Here is a 20,605-nt window from a genome sequence, read left to right as displayed (position 1 = left end):
TGCCCACAAATACAATAAAAGGACAGATGGAAAGAATGCTCAAAGTGTCCAAAAAAAACCAAAACAAATTCTTTGTTGCAGCACTTCAGCTGAGATGGTTGGATTAGAGGGGTTTTCCCTCAGCAGTTGTCTGTAAGCCAGCAGCTCTGTGAAAATGATTTGGGAAAAGAGAGCTTCTCCTGACAGCTCCCGTCTTGAGCAGTTCAGAAACACTACCCAGTTTATTGGTGACATAAAACCAATGCGTGGTTAGTGCTGCTCTTGTCTGCTGCTGCGCTGGATGATTGATACTCCAGCCACTGAAGCTTATGACTGACATGGGAACACCTGGAGAAGGGCTCTCCTGCTAACCACACACAGTAAATTAAAGTGTTAAGCTTCAGACTGCTGCCCTCCAGGCTTCTGTAAGTGTACACCTACAGCTTATATCCTGTAATAATGTCTGCACTTCACGCTCCATTTGCAGACTGCTATTGTCTTAAATTATATAATCACAGCTATTGAAAAACTCTCAGTTTTAATGTCCGTGCCCGGGCCTTGTCTTTAAAACCATTCAATTGTTTAACTCAACGCTCACTTCTGTAGGTGGTGTTTAGATTTTATTGACAGAAGAAGCTCCAAGGGGGCGGACAGCTACGGTCCACTTGGTGTGTTTTCAGATCGTCTTTGTATTAGTGAGGTGAGATGGTGAGGGTTTTGACTGCGCACCTACCCCACGGTGAAGAACTGCCTCATCTCTTGCCGCCGTGAGCGCATCATCTGCTTGTACTCGCCGATTCGGAGTTTTTTTCCGTCAATGATGCAGGTCCTCTTAGGCCGAGGCTTGTACTTGTAGTTTGGGTACTTCTCTAGGTGGAGCTTGCTCAGACGGGCCTGCTCCTCGTAGTATGGCTGCTTGTCCTGGTTAGACATGGACTTCCACCGAGAACCTACACACGACAGTAGATTCAGATTTTCAGTACTTGAACATAAGCTGTAGAAAAAGCAGTTTTAATAAAGAACACGATTCATGCGTAATCCAACAAGGTAGGTGTTAGCTTAAAGATCAGAAGTTTTCCAGCAGAATCACGTTTTTTATTCCATCCAGCGTGTGCACATTATCTTAAACGAGGTACATGCCTGGATGTCAAACAGTCAGGAACAACATGCGAGTGTAGTAAATACTGCCGCTCTGTGAAGTGTCCTACTAGGTACCGGATGACAGCACTTTTAACAGCTCTGATGTATGGACTCCAATGCTGAGGGGACAAGACCCATTTAGCCTCTGTCATTTTTCATGACAAACACTTATGGTAGCGATGGGCTATAAATCCATCTGCGTGCTGAGGGGACTTGATGCACGGAGGCCGATGAGATAACACACCCTCCCCTCTTAGATACAAGAGAAATAAACCCGTATGTAAATGTATGAAATCTATAAACGCATGCATTTGATTCATTCTTGCAGATTTGTGCACAGTAGTTCTTCACCTTTACAGCGTGTCATGTAAGAATGCTGTTGGGTTCTTTCCACTGCAGATGCAAGCTATAACACTGTCCTTACTGGTGACATAACTTACATTGTCTTAGAAGAGTAACGACTGGACATACGTCCTGGTGTGATTTGTTTCTTACCCAAAATCTTGCTTATGTTGGAGTTGTGCATGTCGGGGAAGGCCTGCAGGATCTTGCGCCGCTCATCTTTGGCCCACACCATGAACGCATTCATTGGCCTTTTAATGTGCGGCTCGTTGTTGTTCCTTCCTCTGGCTTCCCTGAAGACTCGTGCCTCGGTGGATCCAGCGCCTCCTGTTGGCCAACAATAATAGGGTTGGGGTTTATGTGCGGAGCCATTTACCTCCTTGGACTCTGGAGTAGCCAGAGCAGGAACAAGAAGAGAGAGCGAGGCAAGACATTGATTAAATGACGAGCCGTGCTCAAACTCTTCTTCATCTACTGTCATCGCTGCTATCATCACCGTCAATGTTGTTTCAGATGAGTGCAGGGCTACAGACCCTCTTAGAGGGGGTAGACTGACTGACAGGATATGTTTAATGTGCTATAAAAGTGAATACAATGTCAGTCTATGCTCTTTCACTTACACTCCGGTCCATTCTAAACCAAAAGGAAGGCCTTACACTTCAATGGCAGTGAAATATTTTGTCTGCAAGTGTTCACATTTCAATTTGACATTCAAAGTGTCCATAAAAAGAGGAAGAGCGCCAACATAAATAACAAATATGGGACCTGAGGCGGTCTCTAAAAAAAGAAAATCAAGAAGGAAAGCTTGAAACTCTGGGAACTTTAATAAAGTGTTGTGCCAAAGTACATTTGAACACATATATGCATAAATAAATCCTTTTTCCTTCCTTCCTCTTTCTCAATCTTTCTCTTTTTCCTTTAAGCATACACACACACACACGCTCGCGCACACACACAAACAAACAAACCAGGCACACATTTGCGATGAGAGACTGTGCCGATTCTGCAAAGTGCCGTTTCTCAATCAGGGCATTCACAATCAGCATAAGAGAGTTTCTCTCAGTATTAAACTGTACATCAGCCTGATAATGATTTCTGTTTGCATGCGCATTTGCTTCCTTTTATATGTAAGATGTGAAAGAATTAAATAAAAGCAGTATGAATATTTAAACAAACAAAAACATGTTGATAAACAAGGCTTGAAAAATAAGACAAAAAAAGCCTTCCATATGCTCCGATACATCTTTAATGATCTCAAATCTGGAAAAGAAAGCTTGGGATGACTCATGCATATTTCATCATCCACATGTGAAGCCTTCTCATTAGACCGTTCCTCTCGCAGCCTTGGCACACGTTACCTGGGGTTTGATTTCTATTATTATTTCAGTTGATAAACAAAATCAAACTCTTAATGAGTAATGGAGGGCTGTGCGGAGACATTAATTCCGAAATCCACAGAAAGCTTGCTCGGCTCAAATCACTGAAGATGCTGCTGCGCCATTTTCAGCCTCGAGAGTTTAAGTGTCTTCTTTTCAGAAGTATTAGAGGAGACAAGTAGAGAAACAGTGTTATGTGCACACACAGATAATGTGCTGAGGGAGGAAATCCTATTTTCTTGTAGTTCTCTGGCCAATGGAAATTAAAAGTGTGCCCAAAATCTTATTCTAAAAATCCAGTTTATGCGCTTTGCAAATATACATTATAAAAACATTAAATTAAAGTATGTATAAAAAGAAATAAAAGGTTATATCCGACGCTAACATCACTAAAAGGTCAAGAGCTATTGATTACCTATATTTAAAATATTTAAAAACATTATTTTAAAAAGTCGTAGATTGTCTTCATATTATGTCCCCTCTAAATTGTGAATCTTTGACTTCAGACTTTTACCACTTAATTTTGATTTTTCCGTCTTTCTCCGGATGCCTATAGAAAAACAAAATCTGCAAAACCTTTTTGCCCCACAATAATATTCATGCATCAACTCCCAAATGAGAACCTGTAAGAGGTTTACTTTTATTAACACTTCAAACTCTGCGAGCATCCTGTCCTGTCCTGCGTGCACCTTTTCCCTCCTAGAATGCGATAGGCCCTTTAAGCCATCATGAATTCAAAAATAATACACTACCTTTGCTGCCACCCAACCCCACAGTACGTTAATTTCATTTAGCATGCACTCACTGTACAGGATGAATTGATTTCACTTTGTTTGGTTTTGACAACCATGTTTATTGTGCAATGAAATGTGGTGTGGCGGAGGGCTGACAGTATCCATCAACGCGGGGCAATCTGCTGACTGCCGGGGCCAGATGAAGGTATTCATTAGCTCAGGAGCGCAGCGCTCACTCAGACACGACAGCCAGTGTCTGCGCCCCGGGATCGCTTGCTGTAATTTACGATGCCTCCCGTGCCATTACTCTATCACTGACACTGATTCAGCAATTTATATACTGGTGTGCATGCATACGGGCAGAGGTGAGCTTCTTACGGGGAGGGGGGACAAAACAAGCGGCTGCCATCAGCTCGTGCCACATCCGTAGTTAGCCAGGAAACCAGCCACGGGACCTGGTTCATTGGAGGGAAGCCAGATGAGGCATGGTTTTTCTGCTCACATGATGGCACATAGAAAAGTGCCTGTCTCCTCTGCCTGATGCTACAGAGAGCTGCTTAAATGAACAACAGCAGTGTTGCATCGTTTTCACCCTTACTGAGGCAGGTGCTGTGGTCCTGGGTTAAAAAAAACCCCAAAGAGATATAAAGAGTTTGACCTTTGACCTGAAACAATACTAAAGTCTACATTACATTGCAGTAACTTAATCAGAGGCTTCCTGCGTGTTAGCCGCCAGTCTCAGCAAATCCCAAGAAACTGCACTCTGCAATTAATTTACTGCAACATTGTTTGTGTCGTTTCACTGAAAATGACACTGCTCTGACATTTTGCAAATGAGCATTAACTCTTTTTTCCAGGAGGTGCAGGACATTTAGGAATCAGTTAGTTAGGTGTGTGATTGTGTAAATAAACACAGATGTTTAGCAGTGACAGGGGCAGCCCCCCTGGGTGGTAGCTTTGGGGGGGGGAGTGAAACAGAGGGAGCGCTGCTTAATAGAATTTATTGTGATTCATGAGGCCCGCAGCTCAAGTGTGACAGAGCGATATGAGAATCCCCTTTTAATTTGTCTCTCCTGGAAACACTGCTGATGAGCGGCATGAATTACAGTGAGAAAGAATCATTTTGTGTGTGTGTGTGTGCGTGTGTGGGGAGGGTGTATAAAAAATGAAGAAGGGAGAAGAGAAAAAAAAGAGCGATGAATAGTGAGAATGTAGTGAGGCCCAAAAAGCCGATCACACCTGTGAGCTGCAGGCTCAGACTCGACCGTACCGAGCCAGAGGGTAGCGCTGCCCCGGCCGTCCCCTCCCCCCCCCCCCCCCCTTTCTCCTTACTCATCTTTGTTCTGCGGGCAGACACATAATGTCACCCAGGAATCCGCTCAAGAGGATGAGCCTCGGTGAGCAGGCAACAATCACGCGAACCTGCCAAGCCCTCCCTGTTGGGATCAAATCTAACACCTCTGACTGAAGGCATTTACTGCTGACAATAGAGCCTCTCCCTCGGAGCAGGATCAGGCTAGCTTAATGTGTGCGGACGGACGGGACGTGGGCACTCGGTGCCTCTGTTCTAGCCTGAGCTCATCGCATGCTAATTAAACCATTACAAATTACAAGTGATATAAGCCCTTTTTAGAACACGTCAAACCTTTTTTTTTTTTTTACCTACTCAGGATGTATGTGTGTGTTTTTGTGTGAGCGCAGGCACATGGGAACTTGGGAACAAACAGCCAACCTGTTTGAACATGCAGGCCGTGGCTTTTACTTTTGTCTTCCTTATCCCCTCTCATAAGCTAAAAGTGGAGTCTAATCTTTCACAACATCCCAGCTTTACACAAACACAGAAACAAAGCCGCACAGGAGTTTGTCCTATTGGGGGCTAAATTTCAATTTGGCGACTTTAAAAAAGAACTTATTGATTGCGTCGACCCATTCAGCTATTGTTGTTGCCGCTTGATAAATCATTACGTCTGAGCTTTCTTCTCGTAAAACTCCTCAGCAGTAAAAGCCCAGGCTCGTTCCCACGGCCTCACAGTGGAAGAAAAACAACAACGAAAACCTCTTTAAACAATCAGCTCGTATGAAACTTCACAACAGCTCCGAGCTACCGATGCACAGAAGCCCCTCACCGATGATCTGTAACAGTGCAACACCACTGTTCTTCTCATCCTTCTCCATGAGGACTTTAGAGACTCTGCCTGGCTAAAGCCTAATCTGCTCTCACTCTATAGCTGATATTATCACACTGGGCGTTTAGATTAATTCTGTTTCCTGCCTCTACACATCTCTCAACAACCTCTTTGTTCTCTGCAGACCCTCCGTGATGGGGGCGGTTTAGACAAACACACAACCTCAGCCACACAGCAGCTCCAAACTGCCACATGTGAATGAACAAAGCGCCTGGTTGGGCCGAGGCCTTTGTGGGTATTTGGTCATGTTTACGTCAGAGCTTAAAACGACCTAATGAATTTGCGGTGGCTTGGTGCATTAGGCTCGTGGCTTTTGTAAAATGAAGGAAATCCTATCTATTTCCATTCCCTCGCCGCTTTTTTTCCAAGTCGTTAGGACTTTGGTTGCTGCGTGCTTTGCAAATATTAGCTTAAGCAACCTAAAGCTTTCTGCGAGCTGCTGTGATGACAGAAGCCCGCTGTACACAGGGCCCGCTCAATGTGGCTGCTCTCTGTTCTGGAGGGGAGGCTGCTGCACACCGAGGGGCTTTCACACCCTGTGTAAGGGCGGGGAGGTACACCCAGTAATTTTCCCTTTTAGGAAAACAACCAAAGTATTTTGTAGTGTGTTTGAACTACTGAGAAAAGGTTAGTAAGAACTTCTCCTGTACCACAATGGTCCAAAAAAACTGCATTTAAGAGTTAACATTTGCAAGTCAAAAGACATTCAAATATCTGCATTAAAACTGTCTATTTATGTATGAAAAGTTCCCATTTACAGTTGTTTTGGTGATTAAACCATAGTTCCTTTTAGCCTGGTTTAAACCCTGGACACTGCATCACCTTTGACCTTTAAATCAGTCCTGTCTCTCTTATTAAAGAGAGCGCATTTTAGCTTCAAGCAGATGCTGTAGGTTTTAAGGTATGCCAGGGAGCTGAGCCTCCATTGGTTCAGGGTGTAGAAAATCCTCACAGCATGATTTCACAAGTAAACATGTTCTCAGAAGAGTAAACACGTTGTGGTTCACATCATAAAACCCTTCTTCACATCATTCAGCCGTATGTGTTTTCCTGTTGGTGAAGCTGAAGCAGACGGACAGATATATTTGTGGTGAAGGAGAAGAAATGGTAACTGTGTGTTTTGAGTTATGTGTGCGCTGCCCTGGCTCCCAGCCATCTCCCCCCCTGGGAAGAGGACCTCTCCTCTCCTCTAACCTCTGCCTGCTCCTAATCCATAGCCCACTGGGAACACTGATGTGAGGCGTCTGGCGCGAGCCTTTCCCTCGGCCCTGCGCAGGACTTAAAAGGACACAACTGCCCTGGTGTGCGCTCTTTTTCGTCCCGACTCCACAGTAGCCACAGAGGGAAGGTTCCCACTGGGAGAATGAGCTCTGGAAGCAACATCTGTGCGTGGAGTCAGACGGGTGGGATGGGATCTGCCGCTGCGGCTCACATGGGAAACATGTCAATGAATCCACTAAATGCACCTCTAATTCTCATCCTCAGCGTTGGGTGTGATGTGAAACTACGCATGATTAAAAAAAAACATTTGCTTTGGAGTTGGTAAACACTTTTATGGGAAGTGAAAAAACATTATAGAAACATCTATGTGAGCTTTTTTTTTCTGCTAAAACTGATGGGAAATGTGTCTAAGATGCTATTTAAGGCTGTCGATGGGTTACATTGTCCTGAGAAATATCTATCCCTCTGCCTTGAGGCTCTTCGAGGCATCAAAGATGAGTCAGACCCGTTTTCCTCTTTGCTCTTGCTCTGAAGTGCCATGGAAACTGCCACAAATATTTGTGTCGGACAAACACTGGAGCACTGAGGTACTCCTTGCTCCTGTGTAGGAGCCAGCGCCACAAAGGGAGATGACGCTTTGTCACACTGGTGCAACTCGAATTTACACCCCTGTGCCCAGGACCTCAAACAAGCACAACAGCAACAGGAGCCCAGCTTGGAAAAAAGCCAACTTTGTCCTCAGGCACCCTTGTCCTTCGCTCACCTACGTGTGAAAACCTCGCAGCCTCGGCTCATTTCAAACGGCATTCACCCCTCAACCCCCACTTCTCCCTTAAACACACACACACACGCACATGCTTCTGCACACACCCTGACAAACCACTCTCCCATCCACAACTGAGACACACGGCCACATGCTGGAGCCGACTTTGTCAGCCATCAAAACACCTTTTGCTTTCAAACTAGAGTGTGTAGGGCAGGCCTATTCAGTGACTGTTCAGGAGGGACAGAGTTGAGAAAGAGCGAGGGGCATGGGGACCGGGCGTTCACATTTCCTACATTTTCTAAACCTATCAATTTAAATGTGCCTTTTTAATCCTAGAGGAGAGGTAAGAGTTGTTTTAATAAACACAATGTTGGTTTTAACACCTTTTTATTCAGCTTGACCCTCATTAATCTGTTTTAGCCTACTAACACGATAATGCTCTTGTAATCAAACAGTGTACTGACGAATTAACTGAGGTGTGCTCCTTGTGGCTGTTCACTAGCCTGGGAGGTTTTACTATTTTTTTCATGTCTATATTTTTTTATTAAACAAGGGTCAGACTGAGGTTGTCAAAGGGCCTGATCTGACCTGAGTCCTCTCAACATAAATAACGCTTTGGCAGAGTTTTTACGGAAACTTTTAGGGAGTTTATTTGAGTTACAAGCAAGCAAAAAAATCCAATGATTTACAAGTATTCTTTTACAGTAATGTGTGACAAAAGAAGAAAGGAACCCAAACGTTGCTTACCGTCTAGATCCTCCGGCCTGGTGAGGTCAATAACTCGGTGGCCAATCTTCCCTTCCTCTCCCAGCTTGCTGAGGTGGTGGCCGATGCCCTCGAAATGCGCCCTCTCCTGCAGAGAAACACAAACAGTCAGGTGCACGAACAAGCACATATACACTCGTACTTGTAAAAATAACCCCATCAGAAATCTGAAATTTTGAAAAGAAAAAAAGTGTCTTTGATAAATGGAGGTTTCTTTTGAAGAGCTGCTCTTTTGACACGAGCGAGATGTAGCTTTTTCCTCTCTCATCTCTCTATTCAGCAGCTGCTATAATGGATGACAGGAGGCAGTGAGACAGTGAGGGCCAGGGGTGCTGTAAATAGATTTACAGAAGGATACTTTGTGATCCGAGGCACACAATGGGGCCGTGGCCCTCTTTGCAGCGCTCAGATTTTCCTCTGTAATCTTCTCCTTACATCCTCCCTTGCAGTCTGCAGCGCCCAGAGCTCAGCGCCCATCATTTATTCAGAGTTCATGCTTTAGAGAACACACCGTGTTTTCCCGTTTGTCATGTCGCTTTGTGCTCAGATTAAACTTGGCATCATGTAGTACTTGACGCACAATGAAACCCTGTCATTCAGTGCTCCGTGACAATATTAAATGTCATGTCCGTGTGCATTTACAGAATAAAATAACAGCTTTCGGGGGGCCTCTGAATAGTTGCTGCACATTACACTTAATGTATTATGCAAGGGGAGAGTGCCGACTGCTGCTGGCTCCATTGTTGAATGACCTACTTCCTCAGTGAATACACAGGGCATTAGCAAAGGGCTGTCTTCCTCTCTAAAGACTCAACTAGGAGATGGACACTTTGACTCTGCATGATACAAATAATCTCTCCCCCCCTAGGTTTCGCCTGGATGACACTAAAAGCAGGCATGTTGCCACCATTCAGAAAAAAAGCATTTGTTTTACTCCCAGGGTGAGCATTCAATCTCTGCCAAAGATGTACTGTCTGCTCTGACCTCTGCCTCCTTCTTTTCTTAACATGCCTATCACACGCAGCCTGAACAGACACTCAGGTAGAGTCCCCACACAATGCTAACAGCTCCCCTGCCACACACACCGACACCAACACACACATTAATCTTTTAGCCCCTTCTTTGTAAAGCTTCGTACCATTTTGTTGTTGTTTTTTTTTGCTTTTTCCCCACAGGGACGTATTTCTTACAGGAGACGACGGTGGTAAAAAATTAAGCAGACTTAAGTATCATGAGGGAAAATATTTACTTTTTGCAGATTTTGTTGTATTTTCCTGTCACATAAATCATGTTGGCAACAAAAGCCGTCAGTAATCACAAAAAAAAAAGAAAAAAGACGAAATCTAGTCGTCAAATTTCCTTTTTCTTTTCTTTAACCTTTTTTTCTTGAGGGTTAAAAAAGATGACAAGATGAAGGATGAAGATAGTTCAAGTCCATTTGAGGCCTTTCACAGTATTTTGATTTGCCTCATGCTTTTATTTATTCAAGAACTATTCCTCAGAAGAAAGGACTGCGAGGGAGACAGAAAGAGCTCTGCAATTTACCATCATACTTGAAGGAGCAGTCATTATTTATGGCCAGCTGAGTGATTCTGATATACAATTAGCCACTACCTGCTTATGGCGTGTGATTAGAGCCTGTCTGTCTGACGGCCCTTTGCTTACTTAAGTGTTTTCTAATTATGACATATGTGCTGGTCCCTGCTGGGCAAGAGGACGCTTTGTAAAGAGAAGACGGAGTGCGGGGCCTTTTTTTTTCTGTTTCACATTCTGCGTTAAGCAACACATGCACGAGCACGCACACACTCGCGGAGTCGTATTCATCACCCGGCCACATTATTGCTCTTAATGAAAGAAGCTAGCAGCCTGATGACAAAGTGACTGATGTGCGATTAGCTGGAGGGGCAATGGTGCTGCTTCAGATGCTACTTGGACAGTCCAGTAGGAAGACACGGCGCTCGTGTGCGCTGTGTGTCTGTAATAAAGTAGTCATCTCGTCCCTCTTCTGCGCTTCGGTGGTCCCTCCTGATCAATCAAGTCCTTTTATAAACTCATGATCATTAAGCATCATGTTGGGCTGAGGAGGAGGAGGAGGGAGAACAGGAGCCATCCATCAATGGATTTCATTAATAACCAGCTCAGTGTTGAACTTCCTTCTACTGCACACAGAGTCATGTGATTAGTGAAGATCAGCGCACTAGACAGCCTGAATGAGACTCTTGTTCTTTGAGATCGCTTCACTTCATTTGACAAAAAGGATCATGGGATTTTTTGTAGTTTTATAGAAAACATGCATCTACGCTTTGACCGAGCACGCATTTTACATGCTTGATATAAAGGGGTAGTCACACCTCTTCCTTCTAATGTCAGCTATGCTAATTAATATCAGACTAGCCGTGCAATATGGTACCACAAATTTTCATAAAATTTTATATACTTGGCTTAATATACTTATTGGTTATAAGTTTGGTAATTTATCTCGGCGAATTAGAATTATAGTTGTAATTAAGGCCATAAATCACATTCACAGCATCATGGTTTTGTTTTAGGGCTTGAAAATATTCACTGAACTAATGCTTCTTTACAGCCCACGCATCAAGTGCTGTGATAAATTAATGGCACTTTTATTATTTTATAGTGTCATTAAATTTTTACTGATCACTCCGACACAGAGAAGTAGCAAAGGACATGCAGTATCTTGGGAAGCCGGCCATCCTGCACGGAGAGGAGAGGGAGTGTACGGCTCATATAAAGTGCTGTTTATAATGCACAATACAAGGGAATGACTAAAGACTTTGGACACATAAAATACAGATTGTTTTTGTTGTTCGGAAGGGGTGAAGATAAAGAATAAGGAAACAAAAGATGTAACAGCACACATCTCCCCCTCCCACTTTAACCACGACCGCTGGCAAGCAACCGGTCCCTCCCTCAAATGACTTCAACATGCAGCTCTCCACCCTGCAACTAAAATTATAGCGATGCTCTCGGAGCTGTAGTGGAAAACTGCCACCCACAATAATCTCATCCACCCTGCCTGCGCAGCCTTTTGTCTTTAAAGTTTATTAACACATTCATTTTATTCAGATGCTTGTGTCTGCCCAGTGAAGTCATGAGCCAGTCCACTGAAGCTGTGAGTCACTGCGTTAAGAGAGACGAGCAGAAAGATGATAGATAGCAGAGTCTGTGCAGCTTCTTGGGCGAGGGAACCCAAAAGAGCCCTTGTCAGTGCTGTAAAGAGAGCTTTAATCTGGCCGGCCACAGAACATGTGCCGGAGGCCTGCTGCTCTGCCCACAGGGTGTATTCTGGGCAGAGGCGGGTGGCTGACGGCCCTGTGCATTGTGCCTACTCCTGCCCTATATTTAGGCAACGCACTGCCAATCCTAACACTCCTTCACTCGCTCCTTTGTAAATAGCTGCAGGCTATAGGCAAAGCCATATGGTCTGATATTGTTCAAATAGAGATGAAAGAGAAATAGCCAGAGGAGTAAGGTGGGCTGCAGTGCAGATAGGTGTGCAGTTTTTTTTTTTAGAGACAGCTAGGTTTATTGAATCGGGTTAAGAATTAAAATAAGAATTCTCGGAAATCCAAAAACGTTCAAAGTTAAATTCCTGAAGATTTTTATCATATAAATATTTCTGAAGTCTAAAACAATCTTTTTCATTTAAATAAATGTCTGTAAGTCACTATCTATCACCGAATGAGTTAACACAGTGGTGATTGAGCCTTTGGCCCACTGATGAAAGCCTTTGCATTTGCAGTAAATAGTATTATTAAGGACTTGGTGTCTGTGGCGACATTCGCGGAAAAAATTACAAGCGGCGCCCAGTTAGTGACGCGTTTTCCATCACCCAGCAGTGGTTGGTCTGCCAGAGAGGGTAGGCGGAGCTAAGCGGCTGCACCTCCGGTTTCTGTAAGCATTGCGGGTAAACAGTAATCTACTATGGCTGAACAAACAAAGAAAAGATTGATGACTACAGATACAACTTCAAAAGAGTTATCACCAGTGGGTGGCGCTCAGGAGCGTGAAACTGAAGTATTTGAGATTGTATCTTTAAGATAACACGATGCTGACTGAGCCTTTGGCCCAATACAGTGTCTATGGTATAAGTTAGAGAGTAAATGAATACTATGGCCAAACATAAAAAGATCAATAACTAAAGATGATCTTAAACAAGTAAAAAATGCAAGAAAAAAAGGAACACAATTGATGTTCAGATGAAGGCTGCCAACAAAGCGAAAGTAAAAGAAAAACCCCACCAGCAGTTACTGCTTTTTGCCATAGGTGTCGCCAAAGAGTCCTAACAAAGATGGTCAATGCTGTTACTTTAAAGTTCTCGATTAGAAAGTTAGCCAAGGTGAAGAGAGGCTTAACTGTAGCCTGCAATTATCATAGCAGAGAGGTTTGGACGTACTTTTTCTGTAACCCATGGGTCATAAAACCTTGATGAAGATGGACAAGCCAGAACATACTACGAGCCTTCTGACCAGGGCCAAACACAAGGTTAACTTTATTGTTTTCTTATACATCATTGAATCATTATTATTTTATTTTTTTCAAGGTTGATTTAGAGAACAAAATGATCTGCCTCCATGTTGAAAAAGGAATAATGTAAACCAGATGATACCAGCACAGATTAAGCTGGCATGTGTGCTGTCTGCTTAATTTCTTTCATGCAGCTGGTAGACATTGAAAAATACCCATTGCCAACTTGAAGTCATATAATAGTGTGATTATTATTTGGCCGTATATGAATGTATTGTATATACAGTAAATCTTTTGGTAACCGCTTTGCTTTCCAGGATCTCTAAACTATAAAATCTCATCCATATTGAGGGTATCTAATTTCATATGTTTAAAATTGTCATCACTGGAACCTTTAACAGCTGCAGGCCCCTAAACAGCCACTTATGTTTGATAATGTGCTGAAGTGGCTCTGGTTATATCACACACCTGGTATGTGGCAAGTTAAAGGCAATGTCTCCCTGACCACAATGCAGGCCTTTGTGTATCAAGTGTCAGTCATCACCCTCGGAGTCTTCCCTCCGACAATGTGTCCCAGCCCTGATGGAGACAAAGACTGCACTTTAACATTGCTGCAGCTCCTCGCAGCTCAGCGCCTCATCTGTTTTGTATTTTCATTGTAACCAGTCGCAATGTTATTTATAAGTCTGCAGCTTTCCAGTAGTTTCTGCGAGTTTTGACCCATTTAAATGTTAAGTACATCCAGCCATGCGGTGAACCCACAGTTCCTTTCATGCAGACTGTTGCTTCTCTTTTTACCCTGTGCTCTCCCTTTTGCTAAGGCTAATGCAGGCAGCAGCAGAATCAACAGTAGCAGCCCACAAAAGGCTGGCATCTGTTCTTTGGTAGTCGTCCTCGACATCACACAGAGCAGAGATGGCCCGCTATCCCAGTCCCATTTGTGCTGCCAGGGCATCACCTCATTTGTTTAAAACAGAGGCAGAACGGGCCTTTAATTTTATTAAGGAGCTTAAAGTATGAAAAAAAAAACGGTGAGGTAGCTTTACTCTGGGCTTTGTGCCAATTTAATGTTTATTGTTTTTTTTCCAATGAAGGAATATGCTTTCATTAGTTAAGATGAGTTATTTTTTGCTGGAGGGAAAACCCACAAAATGTGACCCTTCAGAGCCGATTTGAAACGTCCTCTAAGTCTAAACAATTGGTTTTCTTTGACATGTTGGTGAGTCTACTTTTGGACATTGCGCGATCATTTTTCTCAATTAGAATCAGATGTGCTGAAAATGTGGTAATTTTAGGAGTGTGTAATATATAACAAAGTCAGCACTGTGACTTTAGTTTTTGTTCCTCTCCACACTGCTGAGATCATTTCTGTTGACATCATTTTTTACGGGTTCCCAATCCTCAGTGATCCAGAGCCGTTCACTGGCTCCTCCGGGGAGTGTTACACTAAGTTGGGCTGGAATCTCGTTCCTTATCAAACCCTCAGGTTACAAACAGCAGGATATTTGGAACTGTAGCATGACCAAAAAAAACCCCTTTCAGATACAGACAAAACCTCAAAAGACTTGTTGGACACTGGAGCCATTATGTTCCTTCTGCAACAATACCGACGATTATAAATGGTCCTTTGTGGCCTATTCTTTCCCTGATGCTTTGTTGCGTGTGCCTCGTGGTGAGTGCCGTATCACAGGTCTTAGACATCCTGGCCAGCAGCATTTCTGAGCAACTGCAGCAGGCCAGAAATTCACTGTGTTAAACGACAACTGTAGAAAATAATGGAGTCACCACCGCCAAATGACCCTACCAAGATGCAGTGTTGATGTCTTTCTGGGGGGAGAGACGAGACGGAGCAAAAGACCTGACCTGGGAAAGGAGCCTGCAGACACTCACACACACACACATGCAGAGGCACATATTATCCAGAGTCATACATTATTTTTATTCTTTTGGCAAACACGAACAATTGGACAAAGCATTAATGTAAGCAATCTTCACAATAGCACTTGCTGGCTACAGCCAGTGTCTAGGAGCAGAGCATAATCTAATTTGGATGGGCAAACCCTTGTATGCCAGGGATTTACATTGCAGCCAAAACGCCTTGGTTTGCAATTTCCAAGACAGCAGTCGAAAAGGAGCAGAAAATTGCTTCCAGGGCTGCAGACCAGACAAGATTATATTCAAAGTCTTTGTGAGGGCTTTGCCTGAAAAGAGGCCTGGCATCACATACACACACATGCGCACGTGCATGCACATGTATGCTTGCACACACACAGACAGGAGGGGACAGTCAAACCACTATAACCAATAGGTTAGCAGTCTGGATTTTGTGGAGCACCAGTGTAAGCTCTATTTGAATATTTACAGGCTGAGCTTTGCGACACGGGAAATGGACAATTGTAGTCATCAATACTGAGGAGAGGAGGTGTGGCAGGGCAGAAAAGGGCAGTTCAATAGGTTAATACACTGGCCTTTCACCTTTTGATTCCAGTTAGGCACATGTCAGCAGAGGAATATATTTTATCTCACGCAACCTCGAGAGCATCGCATATGCAACGTCCGTCAGAACTAAAGGGAGAGGAATTGTATATCAGGTGTGACACGTTTCTCCACTGATCCATCAGAGTTCAACAGCCAGGTTTGTTGAGAGGTCCAGGGCATAGAAACGACAGAGTTTGGCCAGACAACTCGTCAATCAATGGCCTACAATGTATCACTTTTCCTCTGCTTGGCCTACGGTTTGCTGTCTCTAACCAGGAAGTAGAACTGCTCATTTGTGCAAGTCAGATGAAGGCTGGAAGTTAGAAATTTGAGTCTACCTGAAGACTTTTTCTTTCTTTGGATTTCTGAGTAATTTAAAGTTCTCCAACTCATATGACCTCAACCCTACCCAGACTTTTTGCTCATATGGGTCATAATAAGTTGCTTGTCATGTATTATTACCTACATATTTTTAGTGAGGATAGCCTCAGAGATAATTTCCAGACAATTTATAGGATCTAACAGAGCAGCTATGTGGCTACACCTGACCAGTTCTGAATTGATAGTTTAGATGAAATAATAGATTTGAGAGTTATTTGGCTCTATTTATTTAAACTTTGATTGTTGTAGCTTGATTTATTCCATCTTCTGGTTGGTTACATGTGCGAAAAACTTGTAGTTATTTGTGATGTTGTGCTGTCTGAACATGAGGCATGGGCCAGGGTGATTTAAGCCATTTATTTTGTTGATTAAAAAAAAAAAGATGCTTTTGGGTTCCCAACAGTTGCATTCTTAATGTATGCGTTTAAGTACTACATCTCCATTCTATTGGCCATATATTCCATCAGGGCCATCAATGTTCCTGAAATTTGGTAACATGGTTGCGTTCCTGAATGCACCATCTATTTGAAAACAGTCGGATACAGACACTTGATATGTATTCACCCGTGACCCTGAAAAACAGTATGTCCAGATATAGCTCCCGTGCATAATAGAGGCAAACAATTCCAATGGTTACAAATGGATTGCGATGTACTGTATTTGTCTGTAGGCCTACTGGCACATTCTAGGTAAAAGCTTCCTCTTGGTTCGGAGGAGATGGTAAATAATGGAACAAAGTAATTGCCCTCTGCAGACAATAATACCTTTAGATAAATATTTCAAAAAGGTAAATTGCAGAAGGGTTGTAAAAGGTTTTATTGTACTGATGGGATATAGTAAAAACAGACAAATAAAAAGACAAGCAAGAAAATCCGCTTGTGTAAAGCATGAATATTTCACATGTCCTCAGGTTAAAGGCTCGTACACTGTGGAAGAGAGGGTCTGCTCTACGCCATGTTCTCCTAGGTCAATGGCCGGGGAAGAAGAGGGAGAGCGACGGAGAGAGAGAGAGAGTCCTAGTGATAAAGGTGAGGGAGGAATGCATTGTACTCTTCCGACACACTTTGTATGAAAAGATGAATTGATCCATCTGTAAGCAGCACTTAGACCCACTCCTCTGCCCGGTCATTACAGTGGGATAAATCAATATTTAATATCCCCCTCTAACAGCCACGCTGGATGATCTTAACCTCTCCTTAATCCCATTTATGTTACCTTTCCAGAATCTTCTTCATGTAAGCTCTCACTATGATAAACTTCCAAACAAGAGACTGGGAGGGGAGCTATTAAAGACCACACCATATTTATGTCAGGTGAGGCGCTTTGGTGAAATATTAATATTCTGAAACTGACCAAAGTGAAAGCTTTTATCTGGGGCGTTCAAACCTTTCTACTTCGTTGGCTTGTATCAGCAAAAGACTCTCTCTCCTCCTCGCTCATTTCGCCGCTGAATTACAGCCTACTGTTCTTTATTGCGGCCGAAGGATGAAGATGATGGGGCGATTCTTTTAGCTGACTTGATAAAGCGCGCCTCTCATTTCACACCGTCCTAATAGGGCCAGTGTCACAGGAACTAAGAGGTGACAATATCTCACTGTGATTTGCACGAGCCGGAGTCAAGCGTGAGCACGGTTAAGGTGTCATTCAACGAGACAATAAAAGATGTAATGAAACAGAAGCATATTTCCTGAGGTGATGCTTTTAATTATTGATATATGAACCACACACACAGGGTGTAGGGCTTAAATGACTTCATATGCAATTTGTATTTTCCTTATTATTTGGTCTTTATTGTGTAAAAGTATTATGCCCCTTTTGTCATTGCTTAACATTCACATGCCTTACCACCCAACACCCACTCTGTTTTCTCCCTCCTCATTGTGCTAAGCACCTACAAAAGGTAGATTGCAGGTGAGGAGTGAGTGGCTATTTCAGGCAGGAGATCCTTTAGAAAAAAGATGACAAGAAAAAAACAAGAAAAAGAAAACCTTTTTCCTCCTCTCACATAATTGCTTTAACAAAGGTCAAACACACGAGCCCAAAACTCAGAGGAAACAAAGCCTCCAAAAGACGAAGAAGCAGGGAGTGAAAAAGACGTTAAGCTCTACCTGCTAAGGACAATGTAGCTGTAGGTGTGTGCTGCCTGTTGAAAATGGCTCTTTACGGGCAGTGTTCAGTTACTGCTTTCATGTCACGGCAGATTCCACTGCTTGGGTGACCACCGGCTCACTTTAGCTGGGAGAGAGTGGGAGGCAGCTGCACCAGCTCCTGTGACTGAGGCGGGTGCTCAAATACTCCTGCTTAAAGTTTCTCATGCTGTAACTGCAAAGAAACGGGAGGCAAAGGCTTGTATATTGTTCCATGAAAATTGCTTGTTTACATTTTTATTAAAATAATAATAAGGATTGTTTGATTATTGTAAAGATCTGTTTTGTTGGTGTTAGTAAAGGCTAAGTGCAGGGGAGGCTCTGTCTGTGTCTCTGTCCTCTCTGTGGGCTGCACTAATTTATTCTCTTCACTTCAGCAAGAGCATAGATGATTGCCACCTGCATAGACAGTGATCTCTTCCAAACACCAAATTAGAGGGAAATCAAAATAGATATTCATTGACTTTTTTACATATACATTGACCTAGTTGAAGCTGTTGGTTGAAAGTGTCAGGTGCTGAAATATTAATGAGCATCGCTCCCAGTTCCTGCCTGCTCCTCACAGCCAACTGGCAACACGGCATCAAGCTGAAGAGAGGAGGACAGCTTTTTTCTCTCCTTGATTGACTCATCGATTGAAGATATTTTTAAAGGGAATCCCTGGGAGTGTGTGCTCCCGGTACAAAGCAGCCCCGTCCCATGTCAGGGGACGGAGAGGGCTGCGAGTCTGCCTTAATTGGGCAGAGACTTCAGAGTCTTCTTAACCCACACCGGGCAGCGCCATGGCCTGTCACGGCCCTCACACCAACATCAACAACGCCAGGCCCTCTGAACACGCACACACAAACACATACGTACTAATTTAACTAAAAACATCTACACACTGAGCTATGCCAGCTCTTATCAATACGAGCACCCTGGACATGGATTAGAGAGAAATATTAGACTTAAGCATTACTTCTGTATCCACATTGCCATGTTCCACTTTCTTTCCTGCGCTACTCTCAGGGAGAGATGAACGCTCTTTGTGGTCAAAAGCTTAAGTTTGTTTCATGGAAAAAGCTTGCAATGGAGAAGACCTGAAACAGAGACAGGCTGTATGATAGTAGTCCTAACCTTGTCAACTCTGCAGTTGTTGAGGCCCACAGAGCTGAGGGCGGACAGCTTGGCCTCCATGCCCTGCTGGTGATGTTGCAGCTGTTCCCTCTGGATCTGCTCCCTCATTTTCCGAGCTTCCTGGATAGCCTTCATCACCGTGTCCTGGTCCCCGAACAGCGCGGTAGAGTTTAGGCTGGACAGGATATCTATAAACACACACACATACACAAATTAGAGACGTTAGGATACCCTGTCCTTCCCAGTACCTAGATTTGAATATAAGCCGATGCTGAGTATCCCTGTGAAACATATTGTTAAAAACACTTATTGCTTGCTTTAACTAACATTGCACATTCTGTTAACTTTGCACAGTTGCTCTTTGTTATGCCACATGATTATTAACCTGAAACAAGTTTATTTTGGGGGGGAAATAAGTGGAATAGAGTAAATCTGTGTCACTCTGAGGTCTTACCAAAAGATGATCCGCGGCCCAGGCCTCCGAGTGGACTCGGGATGCCGCCCTTGCCGAGGAGACTGTTCGGGCTGCTTTTACTGCCGAGGAACAGGTTCTGTGTCGGGGAAGTTGGGGATTTGACCAGGTCTGTCGTCTTTGGCCGAGCAGACAGGTTGAGCGGCTGTGTTCCCTCCTCCTACAGGCAGCAGAGAGAGGAGTGTGAGAGAAGACAGATGTGAATAGGTGTCCCCCCCCCTCCTCCCATTTTCAGGGGGGGAGCTCAGGATTCCCAGACAGCACAGTTCCTCCTCTGTTACTGGTTAATTATAGGATCCCTGTCTTGACCCACACCTCCTCCCTGCTTTTTCCCCTCTCTTAGCCCTTTTCTCCTCTCCTCTCTTTTCCTCCTCACTCCTCTCCTTATCCATCCTTCCTCAGGAGCTGTGCCACTGCGATCTTCCTCACAGTTGCCCGGCGCCTTTGTTCACACTAATTAAAGCAGATTCTGTCTCTCTGTACATCTTCATCTGTTCTCCCTCTCCTCCTCCTCCCCGCTCTCTGTGTCTGCACTCCGGTTCGAAGAATAAATAATGACCAGATAACGGCGGTGCCAATGATCAAAGACAGCTGTTCCATTCATCAGATGTCGACTTGCATTATCTACTTCATTAACTTGTTTTCTAATTTCATTCCTCATTTGTGCATACTTGGTTTTATCATATGCTTTGATATGCCCGCTCCTTAAAAATATGATGTGATTTAAAAAACCTTAAATAGTGCAGTCCTGAGATGAGGTCAGAGCTGGATGCTCGTGTGTGGTGCAGTATTTGCTGGGCTGGTTGCAGCCTTTAGATGTGGGATGAAGAGCACTATTCTTCAAGTTGCCACCCTCAGCAGCTTAACTACAGTGACCAAACATGTTTTTACCTGCAGATAAACTATTGGGGGCAGAGTCCAGGTATTTTAGAGCTTGCTCCTCTCCTTAAATGTGTTTAAAATTGACCTTAAGAGTCGGATAAATGGGCACAAAACCAAAAGTTACCTTGTATG

At 43.7% G+C, this 20,605-nt stretch overlaps 1 protein-coding gene across 1 annotated transcript in view; it reads right to left on the bottom strand.

Annotated features, from left to right (window-relative positions):
- Positions 1–20,605, bottom strand: part of sox6 (SRY-box transcription factor 6) — a 109,897-nt gene that overhangs the window by 5,402 nt on the left and 83,890 nt on the right. Inside the window, exons 11-15 of the mRNA XM_069671211.1 lie at positions 19,574–19,751; positions 19,120–19,307; positions 8,492–8,597; positions 1,615–1,788; positions 713–929 (exon numbers count right to left, since the gene is read on the bottom strand). Of these exons, the coding sequence (XP_069527312.1) occupies positions 713–929; positions 1,615–1,788; positions 8,492–8,597; positions 19,120–19,307; positions 19,574–19,751 (863 nt within the window). The remainder of the gene's footprint in view (positions 1–712; positions 930–1,614; positions 1,789–8,491; positions 8,598–19,119; positions 19,308–19,573; positions 19,752–20,605) is intronic.

Source organism: Semicossyphus pulcher, unplaced genomic scaffold (genome assembly GCF_022749685.1).
Source record: "Semicossyphus pulcher isolate SPU_LCO1_2020_fin unplaced genomic scaffold, fSemPul1.0.p SCAF_1, whole genome shotgun sequence".
NCBI classification, from domain to species: Eukaryota; Metazoa; Chordata; class Actinopteri; order Labriformes; family Labridae; genus Semicossyphus; species Semicossyphus pulcher.
The sequence above is the reverse complement of the archived record's forward strand: the minus strand, read 5'-3'. Positions and strand labels throughout refer to the sequence as shown.